Here is a 16,848-nt window from a genome sequence, read left to right as displayed (position 1 = left end):
CCATTCTTCTTGCTTATCTGTGTGAATGTCTTATAAGGAGGATTGTACTTCTACTTGATCATGTTTGCAGATGAGGCCAAACTCATGATGGAAATATAATGAAAAAAGGATCGCATCAACTTACAATGCGACCTAGACAAACTTTACAGTTGGTCTGATACATGGCTCATGAAACTGAACTCAAGGAGAGTAATGAAGATTGCACACAGTGAAAGAAGACCTCAATCTGAAACCTATTTAGCTTGAAATATATTGCAGGAGTGTGTGTGAGAGACTTGTTAGCTGTCATCGTCCCTAAACTGTTTCTAGAGCACTACATTATGATATTAGTAAAGATAACAAACTCTTGGCAGACACTAGGGTTGCATTCAAGTATATGGGTAAAGAATTACTCAGAAAGCTTTCATATCCTATAGTAGGTTAAATTTGGAATATGCTTCTCAAGATGCATACAGTAACAGTTCACACAGGAGGGCATGAAAATGATTCCTAAATTGGAAGAAGAGCTGTATGTGATAAAGCTAGAGGCCTTCAATTTGCGCCTATGAAAAGAAAAGTGGAGAGATGAATCAATCATAAACTTTAGACATGAAAACCAGCTTCTTAACGTAGATAATGAGGAGTTCTCTAGAAGATGCATGAATAAAACAACAACTCGCCGTAAAATGGCATTAAAGAGAGTAATAAACTGAGTTACGGGGTAATGTGAAGGGGTTAAAAGAATTTGTAAAGTTGTATTATGAAGAAATGTAGAGATATTTTAAAAGATGAGGTCTTGCGAGTGTAGTATTCAATCCACTCATATAAACATAGAAAATTACACCCACACACACAGAGGTACATCCAAAATACTCTAAATGATATTCATCCTAAAAGTCAACGACCATATAATGCTTGGCCTGTGAAATGAAAATAATGGTTGGATGTCATTTGTCTGAGCCAGTATGCAAGGGTCAACGGCCATATGATTTGACTCGTGTAATGTATCACCTCAAACAAAATACTCTATTTGGGTACCACCTGTATGTGGAAACACATGTGCTTCATCCGCCACTAAACCGTTTAAAAAGATGCGGCAGCAGCCTCAGGAAGTCAGTGACGACCTGGAGCTCGACGACAATGGTGCTGGCGTTGAGACTAGTGTTGCTGGCGCTCCTGCTTGGTGCCACTCTGTCCTCTCCCACACAAGTAAGTCAAATGGCAATGTTGAGACAAAGTCATGACTAAACTCTAGGTTTAGCCTCGTGGTCCATAACAAATGGATCAAATTTCCAGTTGTATTCGTTACGTGGCTTTTCTTCGTTTCTGTATTCACCCACAGAAGGTTACATTTGCTGTTGGCTAGTAGACAAGTATCTATCACTGAGAGTCTTTAGTTACTCTAACTGGAAGACAACTGTTTCTTGAAAATAGACTATAAATGATTTTATTACCTAGCATCTACTTATTCTAAAGTCCTTATCATTTTTGCAAGTGTGTGTGCAGCTGTCTGTATAGAAGATGTACATGTAAGTTCTCGACGTTTCGTTATTCTATCATTAGATTACCTTCAGGTTTCAGTCGAAATTAGATATGAGTAGGTTTCTGAGGAAGTAGACACAGAGGTAGCATTGTAGAGAATGGTTCTTGAAGACGAGGTTGACTGTAGGTTTAGGATGTCGCATTCTATATGTTATTAAGGAGCTTACAACTTCCTTATTGTTATTTGAATTCTTAGATTACATAGAATCTCTATTGTGGTTTGTGGTTCCGGTTGAGGCTGCAGGCCATGACGAATTTTATAGCCTTGTAGTACACTGCAAGTTTGTTTTTTGTATCTTTGGTTGTGTGCACTTAATGTTGTTGGATATGATGATAGGAGAGTCTTCTCGTCTGTTTTGTAAGAGAGGAACATCCTGGTTACATTCGAAGGTCTTGTGTGTTGTGGATTGCTTGCAGTACTACAATTTTCATTGATGTTCTCATAAAAGAGAATCTGTTGGTGTAATGTGTTGAAAAATCCATTCTTGATGTGGGACTGCCTTAGGTATTAGGCTTCCTGGTAAAATGAGTCCCAGTGAAGCGATATCTTTGTAACTTTATGGAGGAAGTTTTCGAAGACACCAGACATCTATTTTTGATGATATTCACCAGCAGCATTAAGGTAAGAGTCCAGAAACAGTAGGTTTTTGGTGAACGGACATATTGTGCTGACTAGATTTGCCTGAGGAAGTGTATGGAAAGGAATGCGTGTGTTGCAGATTAGTTCGTACTCTTACATTCCGCTCCAAAGCTTTCTTAAGACGGAGATGAAGGTCCTTGTTATTGACCGTTACGTGGATATTGTCCAGGTAGTGACATTTGTGGCTGATCACAAGGAAGGATCGTGAAGATGGCATATATACAACACGGAGAAAGTGTATTCTAGTGGGTAACCCATCACTATCCCCTCCCGCTGGAAGAACTGGGATCCAGAACAGGGTTGTGTAGTGGAGACACAAAGTAACTTTTCCAGGATGGTGTGGGTAATGTTAGGTGCTTGTATCTTGGTGACTGTAGACAGATTCGTAGATGATTTATATCATGTATGTTGGCTGAGACACCACAAACAACTAAATGCCTTGTTCAAGGGTATTCCATTTACACCATATAATTACGTAATATATTTATTCTATTTATTCTATTTATTTTGATTTGTCGCTGTCTCCCGCGTTAGCGATTTAGCGCAAGGAAACAGACGTAAGAATGGCCTAACTCACCCACATACACATGTATATACCTAGACGTCCACACACACGCAAATATACATAGCTATACATCTCAATGTACACACACACACATATATATATATATATATATATATATATATATATATATATATATATATATATATATATATATATATATATATATATATATATATATATATACACACACAGACATATACATATATACACATGTACATAATTCATAATGTCTGCCTTTATCTATTCCCATCGCCACCCCACCACACATGGAATAAAAATCTCCTCCCCCTCATGTGTCCAGGGTAGCGCTAGGAAAAGACAACTAAGGCCCCATTCGTTCACACTCAGTCTCTAGCTGTCATGTAATAATTCACCGAAACCACAGCTCCCTTTCCACATCCAGGCCCCACAGAACTTTCCATGGTTTACCACAGACGCTTCACATGCCCTGGTTCAATCCACTGACAGCACGTCAACCCCGGTATACCACATCATTCCAAATCACTCTATTCCTTGAACGCCTTTCACCCTCCTACATGTTCAGGCCCCGATCACTCAAAATCTTTTTCACTCCATCTTTCCACCTCCAATTTGGTCTCCCACTTCTCCTTGTTCCCGCCACCTCTGACACATATCCTCTTGGTCAATCTTTCCTCACTCATTCCCTCCATGTGACCAAACCATTTCAAAACACCCTCTTCTGCTCTCTCAACCACGCTCTTTTTATTTCCACACATCTCTCTTACCCTTACATTACTTACTCGATCAAACCACCTCACACCACATATTGTCCTCAAACATCTCATCTCCAGCACATCCACCCTTCTGCGCACAATTCTCTCCATAGCACACGCCTCTCAACAATACAACATTGTTGGAACTACTATTCCTTCAAACATACCAATTTTTGCTTTCCGAGATAATGTTCTCGACTTCGAAACATTCTTCAAGGCTCCCAGAACTTTCGCCCCCTCCCCCACCCTATGATTCACTTCCGCTTCCATGGTTCCATCCGCTGACAGATCCACTCCCAGATATCTAAGACACTTTACTTCCTCTAGTTTTGCTCCATTCAAACTTACCTCCCAATTGACTTGACCCTCAACCCTACTGTATCTAATAACCTTGCTCTTATTCACATTTATTCTTAACCTTCTTCTTTTACACACTTTACCAAACTCAGTCACCAGCTTCTGCAGTTTCTCACATGAATCAGCCACCACCGCTGCATCATCATCAGCGAACAACAACTGACTCACTTCCCAAGCTCTCTCATCCACAACAGACTGCATACTTGCCCCTCTTTCCAAAACTCTTGCCTTCACCTCCCAAACAACGCTATCCATAAACAAATTAAACAACCATAGAGACATCACACACCCCTGCCGCAAACCTACATTCACTGAGAACCAATCACTTTCCTCTCTTTCTACACGTACACATGCCTTACATCCTCGATAAAAACTTTTCACTGCTTCTAACAACTTGCCTCCCACACCATATATTCTTAATACCTTCCACAGAGCATCTCTATCAACTCTATCATATGTCTTCTCCAGATCCATAAATGCTACATACAAATCCATTTGCTTTTCTAGGTATTTCTCACATACATTCTTCAAAGCAAACACCTGATCCACACATCCTCTACCACTTCTGAAACCACACTGCTCTTCCCCAATCTGATGCTCTGTACATGCCTTCAACCTCTCAATCAATACCCTCCCATATAATTTACAAGGAATACTCAACAAACTTATACCTCTGTGATTTGAGCACTCACTCTTATCCCCTTTGCCTTTGTACAATGGCACTATGCAAGCATTCCGCCAATCCTCAGGCACCTCACCATGAATCATACATACATTAAATAACCTTACCAACCAGTCAACAATATAGTCACCAGCTTTTTTAATAAATTCCATTGCAATACCATCCAAACCTGCTGCCTTGCCGGCTTTCATCTTTCGCAAAGCTTTTACTACCTCTTCCCTGTTTACCAAATCATTTTCCCTAACCCTCTCACTTTGCACACCACCTCGACCAAAACACCCTATATCTGCCACTCTATCATCAAATACATACAACAGACTTTCAAAATACTCACTCCATCTCCTTCTCACTTCACCACTACTTGTTATCACCTCCCCATTAGCCCCCTTCACTGATGTTCCCATTTGCTCCCTTGTCTTACGCACTTTTTTTACCTCCTTCCAAAACATCTTTTTATTCTCCCTAAAATTTAATGATATTCTCTCACCACAACTCTTATTTGCCCTCTTTTTCACCTCTTACACTTTTCTCTTGACCTCCTGCCTCTTTCTTTTATACATCTCCCACTCATTTGCATTATTTCCCTTCAAAAATCGTCCAAATGCCTCTCTCTTCTCTTTCACTAATAATCTTACTTCTTCATCCCATCACTCACTACCCTTTCTAATCAACCCACCTCCCACGCTTCTCATGCCACAAGCATTTTTTGCGAAGCCATCACTGATACCCTAAATACATCCCATTCTTCCCCCACTCCCCTTACCTCCTTTGTTCTCACCTTTTTCCATTCTGTACTCAGTCTCTCCTGGTACTTCCTCACACAAGTCTCCTTCCCAAGCTCACTTACTCTCACCACTCTCTTCACCCCAACATTCTCTCTTCTTTTATGAATACCCCTTCAAATCTTCACCTTCGACTCCACAAGATAATGATCAGACATCCCTCCAGTTGCACCTCTCAGAACATTAACATCCAAAATTCTCTCTTTCGCGCGCCTATCAATTAACACGTAATCCAATAACGCTTTCTAGCCATCTCTCCTATTTACATACGTATACTTATGTATATCTCTCTTTTTAAACCAGGTATTCCCAATCACCAGTCTTTTTTCAGCACATAAATCTACAAGCTCTTCACCATTTCCATTTACAACACTGAACACCCCATGTATACCAATTATTCTATCAATTGCCACATTACTCACCTTTGCATTCAAATCACCCATCACTATAAGCGGGTCTTGTGCATCAAAACCACTAACACACTCATTCAGCTGCTCCCAAAACACTTGCCTCTCATGATCTTTCTTCTCATGCCCAGGTGCATATGCACCAACAATCACCCATCTCTCTCCATCAACTTTCAGTTTCACCCATATCAATCTAGAATTTACTTTCTTACACTCTATCACATACTCCCACAACTCCTGTTTTAGGAGTAGTGCTACTCCTTCCCTTACTCTTGTCCTCTCACTAACCCCTGACTTTATTCCCAAGACATTCCCAAACCATTCTTCCCCTTTACCCTTGAGCTTCGTTTCACTTAGAGCCAAAACCTCCAGGTTCCTTTCCTCAAACATACTACCTCTCTCTCCTTTTTTCTCTTTTTGGTTACATCCACACACATTTAGACACCTCAATCTAAGCCTTCGAGGAGGATGAGAACTCCCCGCGTGACTCCTTCTTCTGTTTCCCCTTTTAGATAGTTAAAATACAAGGAGGGGAGGGTTTCTGGCCCCCCGCTCCCGTTCCCTTTAGTCGCCTCGTACGACACGTGAGGAATGCGTGGGAAGTATTTTTTCTCCCGTATCCCCAGGGAGGATTACGTAATATATATATATATATATATATATATATATATATATATATATATATATATATATATATATATATATATATATATATATATATATATATATATATATATATATATAAGTATTCCTATGAGTCCACGGGAAAATGAAACACGAAAAGTTCCCAAGTGCACTTTCGTGTAATAATTACATCATCAGGGAAGATACAAGAGAGAAATATAACAGTCAGTTGATATACATCGAAGAGACGAAACTAGGACGCCATTTGGTAAACATGTGATTGTCCAAAACATACAATGAGCGTTCATAAATTTATCATTTTACAAATCTTATCAACAATAAAGTTGTCTAATTTGTATAGACCATCACTAATATTAAGATTATAATTTTTTGTGTGTTTAATAATAGAAGATTCAATGGTGTTTCTCTTGGTAATAGAGTTAGAGTTGATAACTGAGATGTCTGATCATTATATTGTGGAGGCAAAGGTGAACATTTGTAGAGGTTTTCAGAAAAAAAGAGAGAATATTGGGGTGAAGAGAGTGGTGAGAGTAAGTGAGCTTGGGAAGGAGACTTGTGTAAGGAAGTACCAGGAGAGACTGAGTACAGAATGGAAAAAGGTGAGAACAAAGGAGGTTAGGGGAGTGGGGGAGGAATGAGATGCATTTAGGGAAGCAGTGATTGCTTGCGCAATAGATGCTTGTGCCATTAGAAGCGTGGGAGGTGGGCAGATTAGAAAGGGTAGCGAGTGGTGGGAAGAAGAAGTAAGAATATTAGTGAAAGAAAAGAGAGAGGCATTTGGACGATTTTTGCGTGAAAAAAATGCAAATGAGTGGGATATGTATAAAAGAAAGAGGCAGGAGGTCAAGAGAAAGGTTCAAGAGGTGAAAAAGAGGGCAAATGAGAGTTGGGGTGAGAGAGCATCATTAAATTTTAGGGAGAATAAAAAGATATTTTAGAAGGACGTAAATAAAGTCCGTAAGAGAAGGGAACAAATGGGAACTTCAGTGAAGGGGACTAATGGGGAGGTGATAACAAGTAGTGGTGATGTGAGAAGGAGGTGAAGCAAGTATTTTGAAGGTTTGTTGAATGTGTTTGATGATAGAGTGGCAGATATAGGGTGTTTTGGTCGAGGTGGTGTGCAAAGTGAGAGGGTTAGGGAATATGACTTAGTAAACAGAGAAGAGGTAGTAAAAGCTTTGTGGAAGATGAAAGCCGACAAGGCAGTGGGTTTGGATGGTATTACAGTGGAATTTCTTAAAAGGGGGGTGACTGTATTGTTGACTGGTTGGTAAGGTTATTTAATGTATGTATGACTCATGGTGAGGTGCCTGAGGATTGGCGGAATGCTTGCATAGTTCCATTGTACAAAGGCAAAGGGGACAAAGGTGAGTGCTCAAATTACAAAGGTATAAGTTTGTTGAGTATTCATGGGAAATTATATGGGAAGGTATTGATTGAGAGGGTGAAGGCATGTACAGAGCATCAGATTGGGGAAGAGAAGTGTGGTTTCAGAAGTGGCAAAGTATGTGTGGATCAGGTGTTTGCTTTGAAGAATGTATATGAGAAATACTTAGGAAAGCAAATGGATTTGTATGTAGCATTTATGGATCTACAGAAGGCATATAATAGAGTTGATAGAGATGCTCTGTGGAAGGTATTAAGAATATATGGGGTGGGAGGAAAGTTCTAAGAAGCAGTGAAAAGTTTTTTATCGAGGATGTAAGGCATGTGTACGTGTAGGAAGAGAGGAAAGTGATTGGTTCTCAGTGAATGTAGGTTTGCGGTAGGGGTGTGTGATGTCTCTATGGCTGTTTAATTTGTATATGGATGGGGTTGTTAGGAAGGTGAATGCAAGAGTTTTGGAAAGAGGGGTAAGTATGCAGTCTGTTGTGGATGAGAGAGCTTGGGAAGTGAGTCAGTTGTTGTTCGCTGATGATACACCGCTGGTAGCTGATTCATGGTAACTGAGTTTGGTAAAGTGTGTAAAAGAAGAAAGTTAAGAGTAAATGTGAATAAGAGCAAGGTTATTAGGTACAGTAGGGTTGAGGGTCAAGTCAATTGGGAGGTAAGTTTGAATTGAGAAAAACTGGAGGAAGTAAAGTGTTTTAGATATCTGGGAGTGGATCTGGCAGCGGATGGAACAATGGAAGCGGAAGTGAATCATAGGGTGGGGGAGGGGGCGAAAATTCTGGGAGCCTTGAAGAATGTTTGGAAGTCGAGAACATTATATCGGAAAGCAAAAATGGCTATGTTTAAAGGAATAGTGGTTCCAACAATGTAATATGTTTGCGAGGCGTGTGCTATGGATAGAGGGTGGATGTGCTGGAAATGAGATGTTTGAGGACAATATGTGTTGTGAGGTGGTTTGATGGAGTAAGTAATGTAAGGGTAAGAGAGATGTATGGAAATAAAAAGAGTGTGGTTGAGAGAGCAGAAGAGGGTGTTTTGAAATGGTTTGGTCACATGGAGAGAATGATTGAGGAAAGATTGACAAAGAGGATATATGTGTTAGAGGTGGAGGGAACGAGGAGAAGTGGGAGACCAAATTGGTGGTGGAAAGATGGAGTGAAAAAGATTTTGAGTGATCGGGGCCTGAACATGCAGGAGGGTGAAATGCGTGCAACGAATAGAGTGAATTGGAACGATATGGTATACCGGGGTCGACGTGCTGTCAATGAATTGAATCAGGGCATATGAAGCGTCTGGGGTAAACCATGGAAAGTTGTGTGGGGCCATTATGTGGAAAGGGAGCATTGGTTTCGGTGCATTGTCACATGACAGCTAGAGACTGAGTGTGAACGAATGGGTCCTTTGTCGTCTTTTCCTAGCGCTACCTCGCACACATGAGGGGGGAGGGGGTTGTTATTCCATGTGTGGCGAGGCGGCGATGGGAATGAATAAAGGCTAACAGTATGAATTATATACATATGTATATATGTATATGTCTGTGGGTGATTATATATATATGTGTACATGGAGATGTATTGGTATGTATATTTGCGTGGGTGGACTTGTATGTATATACATGTGTATGTGGGTGGGCTGGGCCATTCTTTCGTCTGTTTCCTTGCGCTACCTCGCTAACGCGGGAGACAGCGACAAAGCAAAATAAGTAAATAAATATATACATATATATATATATATATATATATATATATATATATATATATATATATATATATATATATATATATTCCTATGAGTTCACGGGGAAAATGAAACACGAAAAGTTCCCAAGTGCTCTTTCGTGTAATAATCACATCATCAGGGGAGACAAGAGAGAAATATAACCGTTAGTTGATATACATCGAAGAGACGAAGCTAGAACGCCATTTGGTAAACTTGTGATTGTCCAAAACATACAACGAGCGTTCATAAACTTATCATTTTACAAATCTTATCAACAATAAAGTTATCTAATTTGTACAGACTATCACTAATATTAAGATTATAAGTCTTTGTGTATTTTATAATAGAAGATTCAATGATATTTCTCTTGGTAATAGAGTTAGAGTTAACAACTGAGATGGCGTTACTCCAGTCAATACAATGATCATAGTTTTTATCATGATTAAACAAGGCATTTGATTCTTGTCCCGTTCTTATACTATATTTATGTTGCTCAAGTCTAACGGAAAGATCCTTACCAGTCTGACCAACATAAAATTTATCACAGTTTCCACAAGGAACTTTATAGATGCAACCAAGAGAATTTTCTGGTGAATTCCTGATTAAGATATTCTTTATAGTATTACTGTTGCTGAAGGCAACATTTACATTAATAGATTTAAACAACATGGGAAGCAAAGTGAAATTATTATTAAAAGGGAGACCTAAAAGATTCTGAACTTACGATTTAAATTCCTTAGGAAATGCCTTGATGAACAAGTAATTCCAAGATCTGTCCTACCTCAACGTTTGTTGCAGCTGTCTGGTCGACCATTTGACCAATTTCAAAATATTATTTTAAAGAAAAATATTGAATTAAAGAAACTTGAAATGGAGGAGGCTTTTCGCTGGTGGCTGATTCATGTGAGAAACTGCAGAATCTGTTGACTGAGTTTGGTAAAGTGTGTGAAAGAAGAAAGTTAAGAGTAAATGTGAATAAGAGCAAGGTTATTAGGTACAGTAGGGTTGAAGGTCAAGTCAATTGGGAGGTAAGTTTGAATGGAGAAAAACTGGAGGAAGTGAAGCGTTTTAGATATCTGGGAGTGGATCTGGCAGCGGATGGAACAATGGAAGCGGAAGTGAATCAGAGGGTGGGGGAGGAGGCGAAAATTCTGGGAGCCTTGAAGAATGTGTGGAAGTCGAGAACATTATCTCGAAAAGGAAAAATGGGTATGTTTGAAGGAATAGTGGTTCCAACAATTTAATATGGTTGCGAGGCGTGGGCTATGGATAGAGGTGTGCGGAGGAGGGTGGATGTGCTGGAAAAGAGATGTTTGAGGACAATATGTGGTGTGTGGTGGTTTGATCGAGTAAGTAATAATAGGGTAAGAGAGATGTGTGGTAATAAAAAGAGTGTGGTTGAGAGAGCAGAAGAGGGTGTTTTGAGATGGTTTGGTCACATGGAGAGAATGAGTGAGGAAAGATTGACAAAGAGGATATATGTGTCAGAGTTGGAGGGAACGAGGAGAAGTGGGAGACCAAATTGGAGGTGGAAAGATGGAGTGAAAAAGATTTTGAGTGATCGGGGCCTGAACATGCAGGAGGGTGAAAGGCGTGCAAGGAATAGAGTGAATTGGAACGATGTGGTATACCGGGGTCGACGTGCTGTCAATGGATTGAACCAGGGCATGTGAAGCGTCTTGGGTAAACTATGGAAAGTTCTCTGGGGCCTGGATGTGGAAAGGGAGCTGTGGTTTCGGTGCATTAATACATGACAGCTAGAGACTGAGTGTGAACGAATGTGGCCTTTGTTGTCCTTTCCTAGCCCTACCTCGCACACATGAGGGGGGAGGGGGTTGTTATTTCATGTGTGGCGAGATGGCGATGGGAATGAATAAATGCAGACAGTATGAATTATGTACATGTGTATATATGTATATGTCTGTGTGTGTATGTATATGTATACGTTGAGATGTATAGGTATGTATATTTGCGCGTGTGGACGTATATGTATATACATGTGTATGTGGGTGGGTTGGGCCATTCTTTCGTCTGTTTCCTTGCGCTACCTCGCTAAAGCGGCAAAGCAAAATAAATTAATTAAATAAGTAAATATATATATGACCACAACATCCAGGAGATTGCCTCACATGTGCATAAGCTTAACATGGAAGAAAATGACAATAGGAATGAAAGAATGTAAAAGAAGTGCGAATGAAAGGATTCATAAGGTTAAGGAAGGTACCTATGGTTCATAGAGGAAGATTATGTATGCCTCGTAGAATCTCACTGAAAATCATTGAACTTTCAGATGGCGAAGCAAGACTGGCAGATGATATGAGGTTTATTGGAAAGGATGATTGTCCTGGAAAATGTAAAAAGAGTTCAAGGAAGTGTAAAGAAATCGCAGGCAGCTGCCGTAATGGCAGATGGTGCTGTAAGTACACTTAGAACAAGTAGTATTACATTAGCTGGGGATAAAGAAAATGTGAATGAGACATTCCTTCACCTGGTGGAGACTGTAACATATGGCCTTATAGCACTTCTATACATATTTCCTCTTGGGCAGCCTTTCCTTTCTATATGTCTAAACAGTTTCAACTCATCGTCTTCAACTCTCCAAACCACTTTCTTACTTATTACCACTCAGCTCACTTACCCTTTCATCATTTACTCGATCGGACCTCCTCACGCCACATTTTGTTTTGAAACATTTTATATCCAGCACATCCACCCTCCTGCGCACAACCCTATCTACAGTCCATTCCTCGTAACCATATAATGTTGTTGGAACTACTACTCCTCTATACATAACCATTTTTGCCCTCTGAGATAACCTTATTTCTTTCCACACAATTTCTATCGCTCCCAGAACTTCGTCCCCTATATATACATATACATATACATATACATATACATATATACACATATATTTACACTTACAGTCCTCATACACACTCGCCGCCACCCCGCAACACAGGGCACAGCATTACCCCATCCATAAGCAAATTAAACAACCATGGAGACATCACATATCACCTGCCGCAGACAGACCTTCGCCGGGAACCAATCACACTTCTCTCTTCCTACTTGCACACATGCCTTACATACTTGGCCAAACCTTTTCACTGTTTGTAGCAGCTTATCTCCTACACCATTTATGCATGCATATGTGTATATGTGTTTTTGTGTGTATGTATTTGTGAGTGTGTGTGTGTGTGTTTATGTGTGTGTATGTGTGTTTTTGTGTGTGCGTGTGTGTGAGTGTGTGTGTGTGTGTGTGTGTTCGTGTGTGTGCGTGTGTGTGTGTGTGTGTGTGTGTGTGTGTGTGTGTGTGTGTGTGTGTGTCGTGTGTGTGTGTGTGTGTGTGTGTGTGTGTGTGTGTGTGTGTGTGTGTGTGTGTGTGTGTGTGTGTGTGATGGCCGTTTCTGTGCCATTTGGTGTACTACAGGAAAAACAATAATGTGGGAATGTTGTGGGTATTGAAATAACCATAATGTAACGTTAATATGAAATGAGTCATACGTTGAGTAACTGGATATATCATCATTGTATGCAGTAGAGAACTTGTACTGGAGTATTGTTTTACCCTTTCCTTCTGGCTGCTAATGGTTAATTTGGATGTATTTACAGGCGAGAGGCGCACTCGTCCCTCTCCAGGTCCTGCAGGTCCTGCAGGTCCTGCAGGTCCTCCAGGCCCTCCAGGTCCCCCTGGTCTCCCAGCGTCTCCTGGTCCTCCGGGTCCTAAAGGTAATACAGGACCTGTAGGTCCTATAGGTAATACTGGAGTTCCAGGAGGTAAAGGTCATCCTGGTCACCCGGGATCTGCCGGCAGTCCTGGAGTAAACGGATCTCCAGGTCAAGATGGATCTCCTGGATCCGCAGGTCCTCCTGGATCCCAAGGACCTGCAGGTCAACCTGGATCTGCAGGACCTGCAGGTATGAAAGGTGATCCTGGTTCTAAAGGTGAGCAAGGACCTGCGGGTGTTGCAGGACCTACAGGTGAACCCGGTACTCAAGGGCCTCCTGGCCCCAAAGGTGATGCTGGTACTAATGGTGAGCCTGGTCCACAAGGAGGAAAGGGAGATAAAGGTGATCCAGGGGCTGATGGTGCTAAAGGGGATAAAGGTGATCTAGGGGCAAATGGGGAAAAAGGTGATCTAGGGACTCCAGGGGCTAAAGGCGATACAGGGGATAAAGGCGATGTAGGGGATAAGGGTGACAAAGGGGATAAAGGCGATAAAGGTGACAAAGGTGACAAAGGTGACAAAGGAGATAAAGGTGATAAAGGGGATCCTGGTGAAGATGTGAGGATGAGCATGTAATAGAGGTGGAAAGGGTCAGTGTGTTAGATTTCGGGAACATGCCCGAGGTTGTCATGATATCATCTACATCTTGCTAGAATTTTGTCTCTTGTGAAAGTCGTTTTGGGCTGTCATTTTGACATGATTTTTTTCCAAGGAATGAAACTTATTAGATCTATGAACCTTTTAGCCTCTATAAAGGTCTTCCAGGTTCTGTACGTCATCTTGGATCTGTAGGCACACTGGTTACGAAGATTGGCAGAGGTCCTCAGTTTCCAAAGGAACTTTGAGGTCCTCTAGATTTTGAAAGTACTAAAGAGTTCTTGTGGCTTTTGGAAAATGAGAGGCTTTACTCTGTACACATATATTAATAAAACTTTACCCTCGAAGGAGATTACTGGCCTTTAGACTGAAAACAGGGAAGGTAATAATACAAATAAAAAGTTGCAAATATCAAAAGTGCCAGGCAACATCAACATATAGACCATCTTGGTTGTTGTGAAGGGTCATTTGATCTTTGTCAAAGAAAATGTTACTGTCTGCATACTGATGACTGCATCCATCACCAGTGAACCGATCCATCGGTACTCAAACATTACGTAGCCAGGGAAATTCCTTCATATGCAATACATGAACCTCTTCACATAAAGAGCCACCCGAAACTTTGGAACTTGTGAAGGTATGATATAAGGCAGCTTCTCACAGCTAGCCGGAACTTTACAATGACCGGAACTATTGTACTTATTACTGAACCTACAATGTCTGCTTTAACATCACTGTAACATACCTAGCCCAGATAGCACCTTACGGGAAAACACTACTGACATAATGACTCCTGCTGAAATAAACCTGATAAACTAAATGAGCTGAAACAACTGTAAGAGATGAATGGTAAAGCCAAGCTGCTAAAATGGCACTAAGAAAAGATGGAACAGTCATATTTGGAAGAACAACTGTTGTATCATCAGACCAAAATTATCTGTAGACCAGCAACTGTCATAACACTCACTGGAGGAATAGTACACCTGTTGAAGCAACGCAACTGCTGAAACAGCAGCACCTGTTGAAACAATACAACTGCTGAAACAATAAATGAAGAGCATTTCTTAAAACATCTGTTGGTACAATGAGACCTACTGAACCCAGACAGGTAAAGTGAGGTTGATCAAACAGATATCAAAACGGCATCAACACAGATATGTAGTATCATATGTATCAAGAGATTTGTTGTCTGATGTATTCCTTGTGATGATGTATTACCAGTACATGTTTCTAATATCACTACTATATAATCCAATATGTGAGGTTAAGTATCAAGTGTTGTGTCACCACCTGTATTGTATCTATAGATTTTTTTTGTTTGCTGTTATCTCTCATATGTCATTTGATGTATCACTTACTGTTTGAATCGGTGTATGTGTCAGAGAGGTTATTGTTGCTAAGTCTTTTGGCAAATATACAAAACACTGATATTTTTTCCATACACCAAGAATAAACTGCACACTTTGTGTTCATAGAAGATGCATTGTATTCATTTTTTCATTTACCTTTGTGATAGAAGGAGCTTTGGATGTAGTCAAGGATGATGGTGGTACTCGAGTGATCAGATCTAGGACACTTGCCTTAGGCTGACGACTGAGATAAGGTGATGGAGAACACTGGGTTGGTGATGGTTAGGGCTGGTTATACCTCCCTCACCACGATACACTCAGTGTTCCCAGCTACAATTATAGTGGCTGTTAACAAACGATATTTATGCATAGGGACAATAGTTAACATCAGAACACTGAATCACAACCAAAGGATTAATGAGACATGCTTACAACATGGCATACATTAATAAATCAATCAAATCACATTTTACTGATGCCAGAAGAAGACCTTGATGTCTGACACTTCTGCATCAACAAATGGTTTAGTGTAATCAAATAAGACATAAGGGAAATTGAGGTCCAGTTAAAGTGGGCAATATTCTGCAACATGAAGGAACAACTACAATGGTAAAATTAAGATATAAAGCAGCTGTTATGTACATCTCACACTTAGCTATACTAGGTTACACGCAAACGTGCACATGTAGGTACACTATACACTGTCACTTTAAAGTTCAACTTATCAAACGGCTTACACCCGACGTGGTACACACCATATACCCTTACCACTGCTAATTGACTTCTCCAAAATACACTGATTATAACAACTTTACACTAACCTGTATTATTTGACAAACATCATACTGTGTACACTGGTCACAGATGTCACTAGGAGGTGAAGATGACAAACTATGACTCATACAACACTGCACTTCATACAGTATCACTGAAGCAGTAAGGAAGAAACGTGCGAAAAAATAATAATATGAAGTGCTTCTATAGGATAAAATCGGAGGATGAATGAAAAAAGATATATGAAGAAATGATTACTGTGGACAGCATACAGTTGTGTATAATTCTGAATGTTCATGAAATGGGTCCACAAAAGTGTAAAACTCCCTCTCCGGATGGTACAAGAGATAGTGGGCTGCGCGAGTTTTAAACTCTGTGTCCGTACAGAGTAAGTAAGTAATTACAAATAGGTTATTACACATATAAACAGTCAGAAGACTTAAAACGGGAGGCAGACACTATTTGAGGCCGGCAGGAAGATGAAACAACAATTCTTTTTTAGGAAAGTCATGAGGTAGAATGAACTTGAATATGTCATGCATCCATCACCAACGACATGCATCCTAATACTATTGCTGATGTTGAAGCATGATACAATGATTCTTATTTACTTTCTCAAAGCAAGAGTCATGGGCTAATCAAAGTTGGATCTTACTGCAGCAAGGGTAGGGAAAGATCAGTCGACGAGAAAGTTGCAATATATACCAATATATACCATTCAATACCGGAGTGTCACAAGTGATGATCAAACCTAGTTTTGAAGATTTTAAGGTTGTTACTGTGAAGAACACTCTCTGGGGGATTATTCCACGGATCAATAATGTTGCTGGTGACAAAATATATCGTAGTCCAGATTAACTTGGTGACCTCTGATCTTTAATCCATTGCCTCTCGTCGGTAATGCTGGTGCTACTGAAAAGAAATGTTCAACATCGACGTTGTTGCATATTGTAGGC

General features: G+C 40.3%; 1 protein-coding gene across 1 annotated transcript in view; it reads left to right on the top strand.

Annotated features, from left to right (window-relative positions):
• LOC139747136 (uncharacterized) overlaps window positions 1–15,257 on the top strand; it is a 35,346-nt gene extending 20,089 nt beyond the window's left edge. The window contains exons 6-8 of the mRNA XM_071659053.1: window positions 1,071–1,188; window positions 11,735–11,860; window positions 13,057–15,257. Coding sequence (XP_071515154.1) covers window positions 1,071–1,188; window positions 11,735–11,860; window positions 13,057–13,748 — 936 coding nt within the window. The 3' untranslated portion in view covers window positions 13,749–15,257. The remainder of the gene's footprint in view (window positions 1–1,070; window positions 1,189–11,734; window positions 11,861–13,056) is intronic.
• Window positions 15,258–16,848: the final 1,591 nt, after the last annotated feature.

The sequence above is a fragment of the Panulirus ornatus genome, chromosome 67, assembly GCF_036320965.1.
Source record: "Panulirus ornatus isolate Po-2019 chromosome 67, ASM3632096v1, whole genome shotgun sequence".
Classification (NCBI taxonomy): domain Eukaryota; kingdom Metazoa; phylum Arthropoda; class Malacostraca; order Decapoda; family Palinuridae; genus Panulirus; species Panulirus ornatus.
The sequence above is the reverse complement of the archived record's forward strand: the minus strand, read 5'-3'. Positions and strand labels throughout refer to the sequence as shown.